The 21,368-nt window shown below is 41.1% G+C and overlaps 1 protein-coding gene across 1 annotated transcript in view; it reads left to right on the forward strand.

Moving 5' to 3' along the window:
- The window catches only part of PARP15 (poly(ADP-ribose) polymerase family member 15), a 38,312-nt gene extending 17,293 nt beyond the window's left edge, over positions 1-21,019 (forward strand). The window contains exons 4-12 of the mRNA XM_053564421.1: positions 208-429; positions 2,514-2,592; positions 3,420-3,569; positions 6,506-6,568; positions 8,127-8,294; positions 12,558-12,764; positions 16,845-16,978; positions 19,635-19,809; positions 20,118-21,019. Of these exons, the coding sequence (XP_053420396.1) occupies positions 208-429; positions 2,514-2,592; positions 3,420-3,569; positions 6,506-6,568; positions 8,127-8,294; positions 12,558-12,764; positions 16,845-16,978; positions 19,635-19,809; positions 20,118-20,407 (1,488 nt within the window). The 3' untranslated portion in view covers positions 20,408-21,019. The remainder of the gene's footprint in view (positions 1-207; positions 430-2,513; positions 2,593-3,419; positions 3,570-6,505; positions 6,569-8,126; positions 8,295-12,557; positions 12,765-16,844; positions 16,979-19,634; positions 19,810-20,117) is intronic.
- The last annotated feature ends 349 nt before the right edge of the window (positions 21,020-21,368 follow it).

Genomic DNA, 21,368 nt, shown 5'->3' on the forward strand with positions numbered 1-21,368 from the left:
ACACTATTGCACCTTCCCTTCCTGAATAAGTTTGACTCTCTCTGGAAAATCTTCTCCTGTTTTGTTGTTTTCCCTTTTTGACTTCTCAGGCCCTGACAAAGCCAGCAGTAGCAGAGAGGTCCTAGTCAGAGTTGCTATAACTGTGGCTCTTTCTGTTTTCTACCAGTTGGAGCCCTGACCTATGTTATTATACTTTGTACATTTCAGATCATGGCAAATATCATCAAGACATGTTTGAGGACTGTAGAAGAACTAAGCTTCTCATCAATCACATTTCCCCTGATTGGAACAGGAAATTTGAAGTTTCCCAAAGCTACTTTCGCTGAACTAATGTTTTCAGAAGTGTTCAAATTTAGTAGCAGTTCTTGGCAAAGAAACTTAAAAGAAGTTCACATTCTAGTATATACAAGTGATGGGGAAGGCCGTCAGGTATGGTTGTGTATCTTGTCTGGTCATTCCGGCAAGTGAACCCCAATACAATCAGCTGTCAATAATAGTATTTTATACTTCCCTGCCTGTAAATGTTGGTTGCTGATGGGAGGCTGTCACATGGCTTGCCTATGAGCTAACACTAATAACTCACACAATCCTTCCTAGACAGTTTATCAGAGGACCAGATAATCTATAATAAGTCAATTCTTAGAAAAAAGTAGTAAATTTGTGTCATAAAAATGGCCTAAGCATTTTAACAATAACTATATGAAAGCTAGATCATGTCTCTACCTATAGGGAAAAGGTAGGATAACAGAAGCCTGAAGAATTTAGGCTGAGCGTGGTGGCTCACGCCTATAATCCTGGCACTCTGGGAGGTGGGTGGATTGCTTCAGCTCAGGAGTTCAAGACCAGCCTGAGCCAGAGTGAGACCCCGTCTCTAAAAAATAGCCAGGCATTGTGCTGGGTGCCTATAGTCCAAGCTACTCGGGAAGCTAAGGCAAGAGGATCTCGTGAGCCCAAGAGTTTGAGGTTGCTGTGAGCTATGATGCCATGGTACTCTACCCAGGGTTACAAAGTAAGACTCTGTCTCAACAACAACAACAACAAAGAATTTAGTTATTAGGATAGAGTATACCAGGCCATACAAGTCTGTGAGAGTCTGCAACTAGAAATACCAGCACCATATTCAGCAGTAGAGAAACAGTCAAAATCACATTTGCTAAGCAGTTATCACTGGCATTAGAAGAACGGTATACCTAGGTTTGAAGCTCTGTTTTTCCATTTAAAAGTTGGGTAACATAACTTCTCTGAATCACAGTTTTTTTATGGGTAAAATGAAACCATTATTAAGATCTTGCAGAGTTGATGTGAGTATTATAAGAGAGAATAGGTTTCACATGTTTTGCACAATATCTAGCACATAGCAAGCCTCAAAAGTGGTTGCAGTAGCAGTTATCACCTCATCATTAGGTGACTTCAAGGCTAACAGGCAATTGCTACAACTTACTAACATTAGCACTTGAAAAGGACATTGAAGATAATTTTGCTTTCTAAGTTCTTATTTCTAGCCATTTGGGATGGAAGTGTAGCCTTCCCAGAGAGCCCCAGAAACATTTCAAAGTATCACATGATGTAGTTTATAAGTTTATTTGCCCATAGATGCAGGAGAGAATAATAACAGCTAAAAGATTAACATCAATCCCAAACCTTTTCTTAGTTTTTTTCTCCCCTAGTGAATATAAAATGTCCAGAGGCATAATTCTTGCTCAAAGATAGACTGGGAAAAGTATTATTAGCAAATTTTCATACCTAAAATGGACTATCCAGGTGAAACTTTATAACTCCAATTTGTCACCCATTGCTCAGTTTTGTCACTCACATGACCAACAAATCATTTTCCATTTCTAAATAAAACTTTAGCTTATGAAGGCCTAATGTAGATTTTAGTGATTTTGTTCAGGAGGCTTTGGCTGGGCATAGAGATGAAATATACCATATGTATTTGTTGTTAGTCAACCCCAGAATGCATCTACCAGCCAATTATGCTAAGAAATGTTGTACCCTGACCCCCACACTGTAACCATTCTACACTCTGCTAAGCACATCATATGTAGCAGGCCAGAAGTATGGGGTTTCAAAAGAAGAGAGATAATCTCTTACTATTGCAAATAAAGCATCTGATTTCCTGCAGAGCCAGTAGACTAAAATGGATCTGAAATGGAAAAATAGATCCTTTTGTTTCCACAGGTCTTTGTGGTCCCTAAATTAGTTGTTGGCTAGAAAGACTTCATAAAGGACTTAATCGTTAGCCCTTAGAAAACCTTACATCCCTTTATTTAGTTCCCTAACCTACTCACCAGGGTATAGTGTTAGTTATACTCATGAAATGAAGTAAATCAGTACTGCTATTTATTGAGAAAATTTCTAGGTTGAACCACAATCCTTTCATTCCAAAGTCTATGAGGTAAGAGAAAATCTATCACAAATTATTGTTCTTATTTGATATCTGCTGATCAAAGATTTGGAGTAGTATTCCTATAGAATGTTATTGTGGTCAATAACTCTGTTTCTATTTCCAGGCATTTTTAGATGAATTTGCCAGACGGTCAGGTGGATATCCCAACAAGGACGAGATTTTCATGCCTAGAGATACCCAAGGTCTGGGGAAGTTGTTCTGCTAAGGAAATATTTCTCTTTGCTTAGTAACTTTTCAGTGGTAGTTGAGTCCAATAGAAGGAGGCAAAACTAATTGACATGAAGACCAATTGGTGAGGGAGAAGGTGTTAGAGTGTGTCCCATTGTCTGGGCACACGAAGAAGCCAGAGTGTTAACATGAACTAAATCATTGGTAATGAAACCAGAATTGCAAAGAATTGTGTATGGCACATTACACTTTACTGATCACTTTCATGTACATTATATTATTTATCTATACAATGGCCCCATGGGCAGGTGTTTCTGTTGCCACTGTAAAAACACCAAAAGGGAGATCTAATGAGCTGAAGGGATGAGTGGAAGCGGCACATCTAAGTTGTAAAGCCTCAGAGTGCGGAGTGGACAGGAATATGCCAGCATGTTGCTGGTAATTTCCTCCGAGCATCCTCTATATTGCTATCCGCAGTGATGATAAAAGACTTTCCCAGTGATGTTGCTCACATGATATGAGAGAGCACTTTCCACCCTCCCCTTCTTCCTCACTCCTTTCATGATGCCACAGCCACTTTTGCCAGTAAACACGTTGGTTCAATCTGATGTTTCTGCCTGATTTTATTTAACTGAGAAAATGTAGATATTCTTTTTTCCACAAAGCATTATTTTCTAATTTCCTTTAAAAAAGAAATCTAGTAGTTTAACAGGCCAGGAGACATGATAGTGTTTAGATTTATATTGGGGAAAAGAAAGAGGACTGGGAAGAGGATAGGGCCCCAAGACACTTGCTCTTCCTCCCAGCCAGTCAATTCCTTATCCATTTTCTTTCTTTTCAGGTATCTTCAGGACTGACCCTAATCCTGCACCCTCAATGCATCAAATGAAAATTGGTGCAGTTACTTTCCAGGTTGCTACTGGAGATATCACCAGAGAAAGTGTAGATGTTATTGTAAACTCAACAACAAGGACATTTAATCTGAAATCAGGTACTTTATTTAAGCAATGTACTTTATTGTACCTATTAATGGCTACTATTGCCCTGAGTAGACAGAGGATGTTGTAGAAAATATGGACTCAGAAAGACCCGGGACTCAGAAAGACCCAGGTTGAATCCTTATAAGCTATATCACTTAGCATGATGTGTTCTTGGACAAGCCAATGACCTCCCTTAGCCTTGTTTCTTTGCCTGTCAAATGCCTATTTCCCAGAGGAGGATTAGATGGGTGAAACTGATATAACGGTGGGTTGTAACTGTTGCATCATGCTTAATGTCAGCTCTCAGCCCCTTTTATCTCTGGATTAGGCTTCCACACTTAAAATTCAATAAGCTTTAAGGTCTTCTATTTTTACTTCCCTCTATTTTTACTCTTTCCCAGAAGTGAAACTCAACTCTTTTTCTTGATTTTCTGTGAAATGTTTAACCACACCCATTACAGTAACACTTTCAAGCATGCCTTCCCCACATATATTTATTAATTTATAACTTTTATATGTATATTCTTTTTCTTATATATTTCATTGATCATAAAACATTGATTTTTAAATTAAAAGTGTAAAGTAAAACATAAATAGAAATAGAATTTTATATATTTCATAAATTGCAAAATTTACAATGCAGAAATGAATCTGTAGAATATCACTTTAATTAGTCACTCACTTTTTAAGTCATTCAAAATATGGACCTAAAGAACATCCAGTTATATGAAACATGGTATACGGAATTATCATTTATGTGCATTTATCCCTGCACCCTTTTGGTATGCCATTGAAGCAACAATAAAGGAATGAAAAAAGGATAAACACTCAAGCAGAAAGCATTTTGGAGGGGAAACAACTATGAACAAGTAATAACATATTTTAGAAGATGGGAAGCTGCTAGCCAGTGGTAGGAACTGACATGGGATGGGGGGTAGAGGGCAATACTGCCGGAGAGAACAGCGGCCCCTATAGACATGCGAGTTAGAGACAGCAGGTGCCTGGGAAGACAGGGGACAAATACAAACATGAGAACAGACCTCTTTCATGTTTACATGGATGGAGCTGGAACATATTCTTCTTAGTAAAGTATCCCAAGAATGGAAGAAAAAATACCCAATGTACACAGCCCTACTATGAAACTAATTTGGGACTCTCACATGAAAGCTATAACCCAGCTACAACTTAACAATAGGGAGAAGTGGGAAAGGGGGGGGTGGGTAGAGGGAGGGGAATCGGTGGGATCACACCTGTGGTGCATATTACAGGGGTATTTGCGAAACTTGGTAAATGTAGAATGTAAATGTTTTGGCACAGTAACTGAGATAACACCGGAAAGGCTATGTTAACTACTGTGATAAAAATGTGTCAAATGGTTTATGAAGTGAGTGTATGATGCCCCATAATCATATCATTGTATACAGTTATGATTTAATAAAAAAAAAAAAAACAGAAAAAAAAAAAAAGAAAATCCTTATCAGCAGCAATTAGGCCTCTTGAGTCTATTCACCCTCCTACTCAGTAGTAACTTTACTTGCTCTTCCCCAACCAGAGATGGGAGGTTCATGCCCTAGAAAAATGGAGCCAGAGGAATTCTGGACATAGGGCACCAGGCACAGGTGAGGTGGAGACTATGTGAGGAGGCTTGTTGACCAGTGCGCTTCAGCTGTCTGCTGCTCCGAAAGCTGTGTCTAAGAGAAGGTCTCTGTACTGGACAAGGAGTATCGAGCTTCCCTCCCTGTGTGGCTCCCAGAATAGCAGACAGCTGAAGCCCACTGATCAACAAGCCTCCAGGCCTCTTCACATACTGCTTCTAAGCTCACTTTTCCATATGAACAGACTGGCCAAGATCAGTGAACATGGAGAGAAGTTTCCGTCACAGCAAAGACTGAGACCAGAACAAACAAACCAAAAAGGGAATTTTTTAAAAAATGAGATGATGGCCTGGGAGACATAGTAAAACTCTGTCTCTACAAATAAATAAATAAATAAATAACAAGGTGGGCATGGTGACTTGCATATGTGTAGGCCTGGCCCTTCGGGAGGCTGAGGCAGGAGGATCACTTGAGCTCAGGAGTTAGAGGTTACAGTGAACTACGATCATGCCACTGTCCTCCAGCCTGGGCAACAGAGTGAAAGCCTGTCTCTAAAAAAAATTGAAACAAAAGATAATTCATAACACACATCATCAAGATTATATAGATATATATCTCTTCATAGTGGTAAAACAACATTAATTTAATATTTTCTGCACGCCAGCTTCTATGCTAACCATTTATCACCCGTTATTCCTTTTGACTAAGCCAGTGAGGGAAGTGCTGTGTTATTAGCCTCTGTGTAATAGATGAGGAACTGATTACTCACATATTAGCTACTAAGTGGTGGAGTTAACGCCAACCCAGTCCTTCAAAATGCAATGTCCATGTCATTGACTACTCAATCCAGTTGTCATTAGACTCAGCCAAAGCTGTGAAGCTGCAACCTTGCCTGGAAGAATCATTGTACTGAAATCAGCTAACTGTCTAACTGTAGGGGGAAAAGAATGAAAAACTTAAGTAAAATGTTGAATTTTATTACAGTTTAGAGGTGCATGCTTGTCATTAGTATCAGAACTTTTAGTTTCATATTGGTTATTCATTTTTATAAAATAACAAGGGTAAAACAAAAAGTTTTCAATAACTGCAAAAATAATCCCTGTCCAAGTAGAGAAGGTGAAGTTGCAGACACTGGACTCTAAGCCTTGGGCGGTGCCATCACGCTGGGACCCAGGTATTCATTCTTCAGCCCTTGAATGAAGGTTGCTAGAGAAAACAAGGTTTTCTGGGGGAGAGGGGCTGATAGATTATGCATAAAGGGGTAAGTTGAGCAAAATTATAATATACAAAGGCTAATTAACCACTCACTGAATTTTTACTCATGCTTTTAACCTTCAACATGTCTTCTTCAGGTGTGTCAAAGGCAATTTTAGAAGCTGCTGGAGAGGATGTGGAATATGAGTGTGCTGTACGAGGTATGGTGCATGTTACTTTTGGCTACAAACTGTTGAAAATTAGAGGGCTGAGAATACTATGAGAGGACCTACAGGAGGACTGGGAGTAGAGTAGATAGTGAGCATTTCAGAAAAGGTTACTTCCCTAGGGGAGCAGGCAGAGGTGGTGGCACTTGGTGGCTGTGGGGGACAGGTCCCACCATCCCATCTATCTCTTGTTTTATAAGTATCAAAAGGAAACCGGGCTGTCCTAATAATCCAGGCTTCAGAATTTACCTGATGATCGTAGGCTTGTCATCCAACTTCTGAGTGCCTCTCTCATCCATAAGTAGGTCCGACTGATGAGGAATATGGGGATGGCTGTCCCACAGGCGGTTGTGAGGAGGAGAAGGAATAATGAATGTGAAATGTTTTGTAAACTGTAAAGTGCTATAAAAATACCTTTTACTTTCCCCAGCCTAGTTCAACTTCTTATAGCACATCTCCATCTCAATGACTTCAATCCTTTTTGGAACCCAAGCTGGGAACCTGAAGGATTATTTGTCCTTTAAAACATCCCTTCCAGAGCTGGGGAGACAGTTGGCTACAAGTGCACTTTGAAGAAGTCATAGTCCACCATGTTTGACAGTATGACCCCACAACTGACCTGCTGTGGTGCTGGAAACGCCAATCTTATGAAATCTCTTCTGATTAAGGCATTTTCTCTGGAGTGAAAGACTTACTAGAGGGAGGGAAGAGGGGTTTGAGCCCTGGAAGGGCCAGCTGTGCCCTGGGAGGCAGAAGCTGAGGATGAAGCTGGGGGGGATTAGCTGCCTAAGGGGGAGAATCAGGTGGGCACCCAAAGGGCACCAGGGAGAGCCTGGGCATGGTGCTCCCAAGGAGAGCAGGGTGAGCGGGCAGGGAGCCACTCTCTTCTCCCCTTTGCCAGACCCAACCCTACTCAGAGCAGGCTGAACCAAAAGGGCAGCGACTTAAAACAGCCCTGGTAATTTCCTTGTGCTCCTGTGCTCTCTGGGTCCCCAGGGAGGGAGAAGTTTTCGTCCATTCACCCCCACCACCATAGAGTATGTTGCTTTTACCTCCTTGCAAAATTAACGTGGTCAATGATTAATTAATTAATTAATAAATAATTAACGTGGTAATTATTAATTAATTATTAGTAATTGATTATTTTATTAATATTATAAAACTACTCTTCTGGGAAAGTAGGCGGGTTTAAGAGCTCTGGAGACTGGCTGCTTGGGTCCATGTCCTGGGTAGCCTTATCTCTCTGTGGCTCTGTTTAATCTGTGTAAGGAGAAAACAGTACCTGCCTCCTAGGCTTGTTTTGAAGATCAAATGGTTAATGCGGATAGAATGCTGTGGAACAGCACCCAAAATTTCAACAATGTAGTTGTTGAGTTCAGGAATTACGATTGTAAAGAAAACGAACCAGTCACATTCCCAGTGAACGAAGCCAGAGGGATGGAGGAAGCTTGGGCTTCACGGTTTTCTCTGGTGTCAGATATTTTCATTTCTCAATGATTAAAATCTTGCTCCCAATAACTGATGGGCCTGTGTGTTTCTTCCCCTTTTCCAGCTGCACAGCCTCACAGAGATTATATAATTACACAAGGTGGAAACTTAAACTGCAAAATAATAATGCACATTCTTGGGGAAAACGATGTCAGGAGAACAATCTCCACTGTTCTAGAAGAGTGTGAACTGAGGAAGTGCACATCAGTTTCGCTTCCAGCCATTGGGACAGGTTTGTCGCTCCTTATCCCTCTAAAATTCCAAGTGATCCAGATTCCTGTAGACTTGTCTCAGTCATAAGGAAATCGATGCTGAGTCCATCTGATGGCACCAATAGTGTTGTAAACCAGAGAGGGTGCAACCTTCAGCTGCTGAGGTATGACAAGCTGTGGGGCCCAAGCCTCTTTCCTCAGCTTTCTTCTTTATGTTCCTTAAGTTTTTTTCCAGATTTGGTCTCGAAATTCATGGTTTTCTAACTCTATGTTTTTTTTCCCCCCTGTGCGGGTTCATTTGCCCTTACTGTATCTGTTACCATTTCTTCAGTGACTCCCATATCAGCATTCCTCACCTTCTTCCGTAGCTCCCTGGGGAGAGTTCTCTGTTACCAGAAACTTCTTTACATCAGAATCGAAACACATCATCCTCCCTTGCAAACAGATACTCCTCTTGACCTCTCTGGTTTTCTAGTGTCCTCCTTCAGTGGTGCCACAATGCATCCAGTTGTCCTGGTCTGTCACCCTTTCTTCCTTATTTCCCCAGACCCCTGTAACCAGCATATCCTGCTGAATCTTTTTCCAGAGAGTTGTTGAGTTTGAGCCTTCCTCTTAGTTTGAAACCCTTAATGCCTCCTCCACCATCTGCTTTCCTAACTAGCTCCTCATTCGTGCACTTATTTAATTGAAATGCTGTGGCCAGATGTGTCAACCACCACACCTGGCCACAGCATTTCAACTGAATAAGTGAAAAGCCAGTAAGGAGACTGAGGCAGGAGGATCACTTGAGGCCAGGAGCTTGAGACCAGCTTGGGCAAGATAATGAGTTCCTGTTTCTATAAAAACTAAAACAATTAGCCGGTGTGGTGGCGGGCACCAGTAGTCCCAGCTATTTGGGAGACTGAGGTGGGAGGATCACTTGAACCCAGGAGTTCAAGGCTGCAGTGAGCTATGACAAAATCACTGCACTCCAGCCTGGGTGACAGAGCCAGACTCTGTCTCAGAAAAAAAGAAATACTGCTACTACCAAGGCCCCGTGTAATGTGCAGTACTCATGAGTAAGATGCAGTCACTGCCTGTTAGCGACAAGCTCAGGTTGATCCCGCTCACAGTTGCTGGGAACACTTTCCTCATGTCTATCATATCATACAACAATTTGTTCTTCTTAGCTGAAGACATTGCTGCTGAGCAGCTTCCTGATTCACTCCACCCGTGTGACCTGTTGCTCTCTGGGAAGTGAGAACTTCTCCATCAGGAAGGTGGGGCGGGTGGGGGGTGGAGTAGAAGGCTGCAGCTGCAGGTTACCATTACCCTTTTAGCAATTAAATTCCTAGCCTTAGAATCACCATTGTCATCTATGCTTAACTCTGTGGGCTTCCTTCTGCTTCGCAGGTTAAAACTGAAGGCCCCTGCCCGGTATCCAGGCCCTTCTTTCCCGAGCCCCAGGGACCCGCCCAGGGCTTGCCGCACATTCTTCTACCTTCCCTACTGCCCGTCCTCATTACCACCTAACCCTTTTTGCTCCTTTTGGTCATGTTATTCTCCTCATCTGGATCCTCTCGCATCACCTTCTGCCAAATTATAACCCTCACAAAGCCTGCTTATTTTATTCCTGTCACCCAGAGCAAGCACTCTGGTACTTGGCAATGGGGAAACAGAGTGCAGTCAGCCCTGCCCCTCAAGAGCTTATGATTTAGGAACAGATGGAAGACATGGTAACCAAGGATGGCACACGACACGGAGGCCACAGGCATAGTGGGATAATCAGCCACACCATGGGAAGGGTTGTAGCTGGGTAGGTGGTATGAGCTTTTCAAGGGACTGCACGGAGAAAGAGAGAGGAGAGGGCTGAGGCCAGAACAGGGAGAAGCGCCCACAGGAAGCTTGTGTGTGTGGGGGGGGGGAGCAGAAAAGGCAGCCAAAGAACCAACAAATAATCACAAGCATTGGAAGAGATTAAGTCCAGGCCCTACCAAGCCAGGATAACTTTCTCCAGGTTTTTTTGTTTGTAGAGATAGGGTCTTGGTATGTTGCCCAGGCTGATCTCAAACTCCTGGCCTCAAGCCATCCTCCTGCCTCGGCCTCCCAAAGTACTGGGATGTGAGCCAGCATACCTGGCCTTGCCTCCTCAATTAGGAACACACAGTGAGATGCTCAGAAGACAAGTACCAGATCTCCCTCATATCTTCTCTGCCCCACACTGAGTGCAGAATCATTACCCATTAAATGTCATTGAAAGAATGAACACATGAAGAATAACAGGTGATTTTGATGATGCCTCCTAAGTTGCTCAAGTACGCTCTTCTTTACTGATTTCAACGGACAACATTTGTGTGGTCATTTGTATTTTCAAAATGTTTCCCAGAAAGTATCTATTTTGAGTACCAACGAACCCCGATGAAGTAGTTGACACAGTTATGTTAGTTGTAATAGCAATGCTAATAATTGCTAAGACTTAGTAAGTGCTTCCATGTTCCAAGTGCTTTACATGTAAAAGTTCATTTATTCCTCATAGTAACCTTTGTAGGGTGATCAACTTAACTTGATTTTGCCCAGGATTTTCCTGGTTTTAGCACTGAAAGTCCTATGTCTGGGGCAACATCTCCAGCCCAGGGAAACTAGGAGCATTGGTCCTCATATTATGACATTGATAATATTAGCAAGGACAAGTTTATTGTGAAGACAATGAAGCTTAAGCAACTGGGCTTCCCTTGCACAGGCCTTTCTTTTTAAAGACACAGAGGAGACCTAATAATGTCCTTACATGGTTATATAGTTTAGTAATACTTCAAAATTAAAGTATTTCAACCACCATGGGTTAAGACCACTGATTCTTCCCTTTGACCACCTAGACTTCACATACTTCCTCTTGCACTGGGTGATGTTGGACTAGTTGCAAACATTTTGGGGATACACCTAAGGAAATTTGCCTTGAAAATACATCTTTCATCATCTTAAAATATATACTTTGATGTGATTTCTGATTCTAAATAATCACTTTTATTCACAGTTTTTTATTTATTCTTTTTCTGCAATGTATAAATTTTAAGCCCTACAAAGCCTGGGCACAGTATCTCATCTTGCAGATGAATAACTTGAGATACTAAAGCACAGGGTCACATAGCTAGTAAGCCGCAGAGCTGGGTTCAAACGCAGACAGCCTGGTGCAGAGCCTGCATAGTTTTAAGCATTACATTTTTTTTTTTTTACTATTACTTTGTAATAGTAATTACATTATGTTCTTAATTGCTGTATTCTTGTTTTTATTAATTGCTGTATTCTTAGTGATGACATTCTTATTTCTATTATCTATTACCCTAAATGATTGCTCCAATTTATAGCTGAGCAAACTGAAGTGTAGAGGTGTTATGGGAAAAGTCGTGTTATCCCCAAATGTGCATTTGGAAGTCCTAACCCTAGCTCAGAATGTGATTGTTTTTGGAGACAGGGTCTTTACAGAGGTAATTAAGTTAAAGTGAGGCCATTAGGGTAGGCCCTAATCCAATCCAACTGGTGTTCTTATAAGAAGAGGAGATTGGGACACCAACAGGCACAGAGGGAAGACAGCCTGGAGAAGCCATCTACAAGCCAAAGGGAGAGACCTACTCTGCCAACACCTCAATGTCAGATTTCTAGCCTCCAGGATTTTGAGAATGGATTTCTGTTGCCTAAGCTGCCAGTCTGTGGCATTTTGTATGGAAGCTCTAGCAAACTCATATAAGAGGGATCAAATGGTTTACATAAGATCACACAGCTATTAAGTAGCAGAGCCCAAGATATAAACCCAGACCTTCTGCATCCAAATCTCATGTTCTTTTCTCTGTGCTGCTAATGGTCTTCAGGAACACACACCATGGGGAATGTTGCAGCCTCTAAGTAAGAGGATATTAGGATTTACTGTATTCATGAATTTGGGTGCAGAAGATTTTTCTGGCAGTCTTTCCTCTGGATCCAGATACTTTTACGAAGTCTCTGATTGGGTATCTTATCTAGAAGGAGGGAAAAATGAAGTGAAGCTAAACCCATAACTGGTAATGAAGCAGCCATTACTGGTCAGCATAGCCGGATATTTGGCTATTTTTGGGTTTTAGATCGTGTGTGTGTTCTCGTCTCTGGTCAGACATGGTTTTGGAGTCATCTTGTTTTTGTCTTCATTCATCATGGTCATGAATTGGTTACAATGATGATGTTCAGCACCAAGAACTGCATTTGCCAAATCTTGTCACATTACTAACACCAACTACAAATTCTTTCTGTCACTTAAAAAAAAAATTATTTTTCAGGAATGGCGGGGAAGAATCCAACTGAAGTTGCTGATAGCATAATAGATGCCATTGTCGACTACACACGGAAACACCCCAACCCATCATTAAAAACAGTTAGGGTTGTCATCTTTCAAGATGAGCTGCTACCTGTATTCCGGGACATCATGGAAAAAAGAAACATCTCTGTGTCACCTGTCTTTCAGTCCATGTTCTTCAAGGCTGCACGTAAGATGTTCATTTTTAAAAATCACAAGGTTGTTTCTGCTATCACTTAGAAAATGTTTCAATATGAATGTTCACTGGTCTTATAATTTTCTATCCGTTTTAGGACTTTATAGACAACTTCTTCTGATACGTGGGGAAAGTATAAGAATTAAGGAACGCAAGTCCTTGTCAACTAATTGTTTTTTCTGAGAGGGAAAATCACACCTAGGAAAAAGGAATAGCAAATGGATAGGAAGAGAATAAGAGTGAGACAGCAGGCAGGGAAGTACGCCATGAAATTTCTAGCTGACAGTCCCATTATTTATTTATCCATTGGTATTGACCCTCAGTGCCCCCTGTAGTTATGAACTAGCTGATCAATATATTTTATTGATCACCCAGCTCTAAACAAGTTAGTCTGGAAACAGAAGCAGAGGCAAGAAGGGAGTGGCCAGGGTCTTCTGGCTGTACGACATCAAGAGAGACGCCCAGTGGCTACTTGGTCAGGTGTATTTATGTTTTATGTGTAAGTATCAGTGTCAGTCGGTTCTCTGATTTGGCTTTCCCCATTTCGTGGCCTCTAGACTGCAGTTAAAAGAACTAGAGTTTCAGCTTCCTGTGCAGTTACCATTTGCACTCTCTTGGACACTCATCCATAAAGCACTGTGCGTTTTGCTGGTGATGAGGCCATGTGCCATCAGCAGCTGCCCTTCACTGACATTGTCTTCTGCTCTTCTCAGTTTCCTCTGTTTTCATTTCCTGAAATATAATGCCAGGGAACAGAGCTCTGAGATTCTTTCTGATCGGACCAATGTAGGGAACTGGAACTGCACAGCCAAGATAGAGTCACATGCTCCACACATGTTTGAGCTGCAGGGGAATCACTGTCTGAGGCAACTTGGGACAGTTGTTCCCCAAGGGACATTGAAAATGCTTTCACCAGAAGGAAGAGAAAGGATGTCAGGCAGTTAAAAATAATATGTAGGTATTATAGTATCCAGGGATAGATTCCCTTTGGTGTTTGTAGAGGACAATTTTTATTTAAGAACAGTAAATAAGTCATTATTTTTAAAGTAAAAAACAAAACAAAACACAGTTAAATGGGTTCATGTATTCCCTGCTTTCATCAACATTTTAAAGGAAACTATGAAATTTAAAAAAGAAAACAGTGAAGTTTAAGAGAGAAGCAAACAGAAAATGACTAATGAGCATACAATGGACCATATGAGACACCTGGGTTATTAAAACAGTGAAAGAAAGTCTAGTCTGAGCTTCTAGCACTTGAGGGAAACCCAACAACAACCACATGATACAATCTTTGTTGTTAGAAAAAAGAAATAATACAGGTAAAATATCAGATAAAAGGAAGTTAGTTGACCCAGATAAATTTAAATTTTCTAAGAATTTACCAGATGGCCCTCTTTAGCTTAAAGAGGTTAACTTTGACCTTTATTTGGGCATATGATACATATTACTTTTAAAATGTATGTTAAAGCTATTTATTGAGGCAGAGAGCATTTATTGAGCACCGACTGTATATCAGATTCTAGAGATATGGATTTGGGAAGTCATGTGCATAGGTGGGAGTTGAAGCCCTTAAGTGTGAATTGACTTTTCCATGGAGAGTATCAGGAAAACTAAGGGAAGAGCTGGGATTTTTGGTTTCTTGTTTTTTAGAGACAGGGTCCTGTTGTGTCACCCAGGCTGGAGTGCTGTGGCATCATCAGAGCTCACTACAGCTTGTGACTCTGGGCTCAAACTGTCCTCCTCCCTCAGCCTCCTTAGTAGGTGAGACAACAGGAGCACACAGCCAGGCCTAACTAATTTTTTTTATTTTTTGTAGATTTAATATCTCTCAATGTCACTCAGCCTGGTCTTAACCTCCTGTCCTCAAGCAATCCGCCCAACCTCAGACTTCCCAAGTGTTCAGTTTAGCAGTATGATCTACCACGTCCAGCATGATTCTCAGTGTTTAATCCCATCTCCACAGATGGAGGGGAGACAGGCAGCGTGGGTCCAGAGAGGTGAGGGAAGGCATTTATCCTGAACACTGGGAATGTGAAAGTAGAATTTATCTTTTAAAAAAGGTCCGTGGAAAGGGCTCAAGGACGTGCCGGGCACGTGGCAAACACTTGAGAAAAGGCAGCTGCCATGTGATTGTCCTTGAAGCAGTAGGCTTGCAGAACACATGCTGAATAGGACAAAATTCTCTTCCTTACTTTGATAATGACCCTCCATGTAATGTGGACGAGTGAGTCTTCAGCTTTCTTGGAAATTAGTTTCCTTTTCTCTAAATTGTCTAGTTAGGGTGACCTTTTGTACATGGGCAGATAAAGGTGAAATTTAAATGTCTTTCCTCTCAATAAAATACACTTGGCTTTATTCTTTACTTCCTTTGAAAATACATATACTTCTGGAATGTAAAAAAAAAAAAATCAAACTTATTTTTTAAGTTTTTAAGAATAACAACTGTGGGCGGTGCCTGCGGCTCAGTGGGTAGGGCGCCGGCCCCATATACTGAGGTTGGAGGGTTCGAACCCAGCCCCGGCCAAACTGTAACAAAAAATAGCCAGGTTTTCTGGCAGGCGTCTGTAGTCCCAGCTACTTGGGAGGCTGAGGCAAGAGAATCACCTAAGCCTAGGAGTTGGTGGTTGCTGTGAGTTGTGATGCCACAGCACTCTACCCAGGGTGATAAAGTGAGATTCTGTCCTTAAAAAAAAAAAAAAGAGAAGAAGAATAACTGTATGTTTATAAAGGACTTGGCATTCCCTAAAGTGCTTTAGACTCCTTATTGTATTTTCCTGTTGTAACAATTCTGTGAGGTTACAAAGGCAAGGAGAGAAGATTTTATAATTTCCATTTCACAGATGAGAAAATGAAAAAGCTCTCAAATAGCATCCCTAGTTCCAAGTCACATGGCTGGTCACAGGCTGAGGCTGATCCGGTCTTCTGATTCTAGGCCCTGACAGCATTCTCTGTCCCACCTCATGGCATGAAAAGAACAGAGACCCCAGAGGAAATCTCCACTTACTTCCTAGTCTTGTCTGTGTATTCAGGGGAAAGAAAGTAGCAAGTCCAAAAGGACCCTGAGGCCTAGAACTAGAGATGATTCTCCAAAAGCTCCTGAAGGAGGTGGGCAGTGGGGGAGGGAAGGAACATAATTTGTATGAAGGTCCCACCCTATTAATGGGAAACTTCTTCAGAAAACTCTTAAAATGGAATTGGAAAGGAGTTTACCGATTAGAGCTCCTGGCTCCCCTATGTCACCAGAGTTAACCCTGGATGATGAAGAATGTCTCCTAAATCCCTTTCTGAGGCCTGACATGTCTTTCACTACCAGTGAGTAAATTGTGGCTTTGTTTTTAGTGAAGAAATCCTGTGGGGTTTATTTATTTATTTATTTTTGGCAGTTTTTGGCTGGGGCCAGGTTTGAACCTGCCACCTCAGGCATATGGGGCCGGCGCCCTACCCCTTTGAGCCGCAGGAGCCACCCGAAATCCTGTGGGTTTTACCTGTGGCATGTTCTTCTCTAATGCAGTCTGTCCATATTTATACTAGTCATGCTCTCTTAGCAAGTGATACTAGCCGTAGTATTTTCGAAGTTCCTGGAAGCCATTAGAAAAGCCATCAGAAAAGGACAACTTTGAGCAATGTCACCTTACATGAAAGGATTCTCTTAGCACATCTGCTGTTTTCTCTACATATGGTGCTTTCTCTACTTAGCGTAAAAGAACATACAGAACAATGTGCTTTGAATAACTTTAGCAGGGTGATCATTTTTCTAAAGAAAAACAATAAACAACCACATAAAATAAAACTGAAAAAAGCATCAGTAAATTGACATTTGTGGTTATATATCAGCTTCTTAATGGAATTAATTCCATAGAACCTTCCGGGAAAATGAAAATTTTAAACTACAATGTTTATGTAAATATTTTAGCGGGACTATTAAATAGTACATTATGTGACATATTGGCATCAGAGTCTTCACTTCATCTGTGTTCACTCCATGGAGGTTAATTTAAAAAGCAACTATGAAATGTGTCTTACCAAGAGCACATCATGATGATGTCATGTTTTCACCAAATACTGACTTTCTAGATAATATTCCTGAACACTGGACTGACATGAATCATCAGCTGTGTTCTGTGGTTCCACTGCAGCCTGGACAATCAGAATATAACACTGTGGAGGACAAGTTCACTGAGACTTGCTCTTCCTACACAATAGAGAAGGTAATATTGTGTGAAACATTTACTGTTTGAAAATGTTGAAACTAACATGAAAGCCATCTTTTTTCACTAATCCCCTTTCGTCCTTTGTACCTTACATGTTTATTTTAATTGGAATGAGACCTAGCTCCATAGACTTCAAATCTCATGATTCATTGATTGGCAGCTATGAAGGAATGAGGTCACATGTGTGTGTTAGAATACTTTCAGTTGCAAGCTCAAACAGAGCCACTCAAACTGATTAAACGAGGAGAATTGTTCTGGAGATTAATGGACAGTCTGGAATTAGGGTGATCTGTGGAGCAGTTTGATTCAGTGGCCAGATGATGTCCAGGATCCTGGTGTCCACAGTGTGAGCTTCATAGTAAGGTTGGACTCTCCCTGTGGTTGTAGGATGGCTGCTGGTTGCAATCAGGGTTCTCTGCTTCCACATTTACATCCCCTAGAAGACAACTGTGTCTTGTCCCACGATTGTTAGACAAGAGTCCTAAAGTTTTTGCTTTTTTTTTTTTTCATTTCCTGTGTGCCTTACTTACCTAAGGTTTTTTTTTGTTTTGTTTTGTTTTTTGTTGTTGTTTTTAAATGACCACTCCAACTATCTCTGTCTCATTAATACCATGTGGTGGTTGGCGAGGGCCTGGGCCATCAGATCCCTCACTGTGTGATCCTTATTGAGATCCTGATTGGTTTAAGCTAATTAGGATCCACCCTAGAACTATTAGTGAGGCCAATTCCACTCAAACCGGAAGTTGTTGATGGGGTGGGATGGATGTGTAGGAGATTACCACAGTGTCCATTATGCTGCATAAAATCATTAGTCGCTAAAGTGTAGGGATTCATCAACAGGGCATTGGCATACTATGTGTGTCAAACTGGGGTGTTGCATCCTAGACATTTAAAATCTAGTTCCTTCTTCCGTGGAACTGTGTACTACTTACTCTATAGCACTTATAAAATTGTACCTTGATAACCTTTCAATTAGACAGCAAGCCTCTTAGGTAGGAGTATGCCTTATTCATCTCAGCATTCCCGTAACCTAGCACAATGCCCAGCACATAGTAGGACACAACATGTATTGAATAAACTCAGTTGAATGAATGGAATTAATTCCTGAGAAAAGAGAACCACAAGACAGACATCCTGAATAATCCAGTATAAAAACTATTTACACAGCACTGGCATTGTGTTAGGTATTATTAATAATTGAAATCACTCTAGAAGTGATTTAAAGTGTACAGGAGGATTGCATAGGTTAGATGCAAATACCATACTCCCATTTTATACAAAGACTTGGGAATTCTAGCTTATTGGTATCTTCAGGGGTCCTGACACCAATCCTCTACAGGTATTGATGGATGGCTTTACAAGAAGAGCAAGAACCTTACTTTGTTGTGTTTACCCAAAATGTGCAATTTCCTTAGCTCTAAGCCTTCTAGCGTACTCATTTTGAAAATCTCCAACTTTGGATTGATCCCATAACCTACCTTCTCTCTTGCTGTTCCTAGATAAAATCAGTACTAAGTCATGGTCCCCAATCTCAGCTGGACTCCCCAGGCTGCCTGGAATCCTTCGTTGCTTCTCCAGTCAGTTGCCTCTCCAATTCCCCATTCCAAACATTCACTACTCTCCCTGAAGCAGTCCTCACTCTCAGAAAAACAATTTCCTCCTGCTCTTAATACTTGGCTTCTTCTCAATCTCTGTCCCAGGTACCCTCTCCACTCTTGTAGAAACTCTCCTCTTCCTCCGTTTCCAGAGCATCATCCTTTCAGATTTCCTCCTCTCCTTCCCCCAGACATAGATAATCTAGAGCCCTTTCTTATGCTTTCCTGGCTCTGCGTGTGTTCTCCTAACCTGTCCCTTACCTCACTTAGGGGTGGTGATTTGTCTTCTTGTCTTTCTTCTCTATTAAACTTCTCACGAGGGCAGAGACAGCATTGGATTCATAGTAGGTGTTCAGTAGGTGATGATTTAATGGGTTTTAATTCACTTCATTTCCTAGAAGGAGGGAAAACAAGTAGAGGGTAACATTTTGAAAAGAAGTTAAAGAAGGACAGAGTTTCAAAGAGGGGATTTTTCATGGTTGGAATTGCTAGTGTAAGGTCTAAAAAGAAACAGTTATCAGATTTGCCGATTATGAGGTGACCTGTGACTGTAATTGGAACAATAACAGAAAGAGTTGTTACACAGAAAACCCACATGGAACAGGTCTAAAGAGGAAAAGGAATTAAGGAAATGGCTATGGCAGTGGTTCTCAACCTTCCGAATGCCGCCATCGTTTCATACAGTTCCTGTGGGTCATGACCCACAGGTGGAGAACCGCTGGGCTATGGAATGTTTCCAAAGTTTTGAGTAGGAATTTGAATGTCAGTGAATCTCTAGAAATTCCAGGGAGTACATAGAGGTAAACATTTTGATATAAACTGTAAATCCTGTTATGTAAAATAGATTCTAATAGGTACTATGACAAAGTATAGATAGGAATAGATACTTTTAGCAAAAAGCACCTGTCTCTGAATTCGCTGTTCATTTGCATTTTCTTCTCCTTTTCCCTCACCTCCTCCTCCTCCTTCTCCCTCATCCTGCTTACTTTAAATCCACAATTACAATATAATGAGATCTAAGGTTAGGTCCAATATGTTTTGGGTTTTGTCATCTGCAGATTGAGAAAATACAGAATAAATTTCTCTGGGACAGCTACCAGCTGAAGAAAAAGCACATGGACTACAAGAATGGCCATACGAATAACGAGAAGCTCCTCTTCCACGGGACAGATGCAGCCTCGGTGCCCCTTATCAATCAACACGGCTTTAATCGGAGCCTGGCTGGGAAGAGAGGTAAGGAAGAGAGATGTCTGGCTGATCTGAACGAGGTGGATGGTAGTTCTAGTATCAATTATTCACACCCAAGCAGTGTAGGACCATAGTTGGCAGCCACATTGTCACTTCAGGACAGGGCTCACTGTGCTTCACCCTGAGGCACACTGACAACCTTCTGAGGGGAGAGGAGGTGAATTGTAGAAATGATGAAAAGTGGCTTTGGTAGACAGGAACTGAATTTATACAAGATTTTCTTGGGTTGGGTGTGATTCTACATATTGTTTAATTTTATAACCTTAGGAAGACTTTTATCTTTCCCTTTACAGGTACAGCCTATGGAAAGGGAACCTATTTTGCTGTTGATGCCAGTTACTCTGCTCAAGACATGTACTCTACTCCAGACAGCAGCGGGAGAAAGCATATGTACCTTGTGCGAGTGCTGACCGGAGATTACACACGTGGCAATGTGGGATTAGTTACCCCTCCCCCAAAGAATTCTTTCAATCCCACAGATCTCTTTGACTCTGTCACAGATGATACACAATATCCACAGATGTTTGTGGTATTCTCTGATAACCAGGCTTATCCAGAATATCTCATAACTTTCAAATATTAAAAAATACATCTTAATACCAAGGAGATGATTTAATAATCTATGTATAAGAGTAATTTACAGAGTCCTTTCTCTTTGCCTTTGGTTTATTTATCCAGATAAATTTTCCTTTTTAGGTGCTGAGATGCTGAACATTATCTTTTTTTTTTTTTTGCATTTTTTCCCCCATCGGTATGGCTGTAGCTAGCCACAGACAACAAAGCTAACCAAATAATGAAAAGCACACTTTTCTTTTCTATCAAAAAAAAAAAAAAAACATGTATCACAGCAAAGAGGATATGTTCTTATTGAAACATGCTAAGATATCAAACTGTGGTGGGTTAAACTGTACTATGTAAGTGGAGAGGCTATGGGTATACATTTATAACAGCCAGGGATTTTGTCTAATGAAGAAAAACTTGTCAGTAGCTTAGTTGAAATGACTGAATCATGGAATATTACCTCAACTCTGTTGTGGAAGAAATCAAGTAAAAATGTATTGTTATCTAATGCTACTTAAGAAATTACCCCCAAAGAGGGACTTTACCTAACAAATGCAATCAGTGTAACCTGGCTTATTGTACCCTCAATGAATCCCCAACAATAAAAAAATAATAATAATAAAATAAAATAATTACCCCAAATTTAGTGGCTTACTCTCAGTCTTTTTGGGTCAGAAATTCAGCTATGGCTTAACTGGGTCACTCTGCTGGAGTCTGTCATGAATCTACAGAAAGAGGTCAGCAAGGGATGCAGTCATCTGAAGGTTTGTCTGGGATGGGAAGTGTGACTGCAAGGTGAATTGCTCATACAACTGGTGAGTTTTGCTGAGTGTGGAGGGACTAACACAAGGGCATGAATACCCAGAGACAAGGATCACTGGGGCCATCTTGGAAGCTGTATGAATGAGTGAATGATAAATAGGATGTTAGTCATGCAAATGATGCTACAGTTATCTGTCCCACTGTCCCCTCATTCACCCACA

This window comes from Nycticebus coucang, chromosome 16, assembly GCF_027406575.1.
Source record: "Nycticebus coucang isolate mNycCou1 chromosome 16, mNycCou1.pri, whole genome shotgun sequence".
In the NCBI taxonomy this organism is placed as follows: Eukaryota; Metazoa; Chordata; class Mammalia; order Primates; family Lorisidae; genus Nycticebus; species Nycticebus coucang.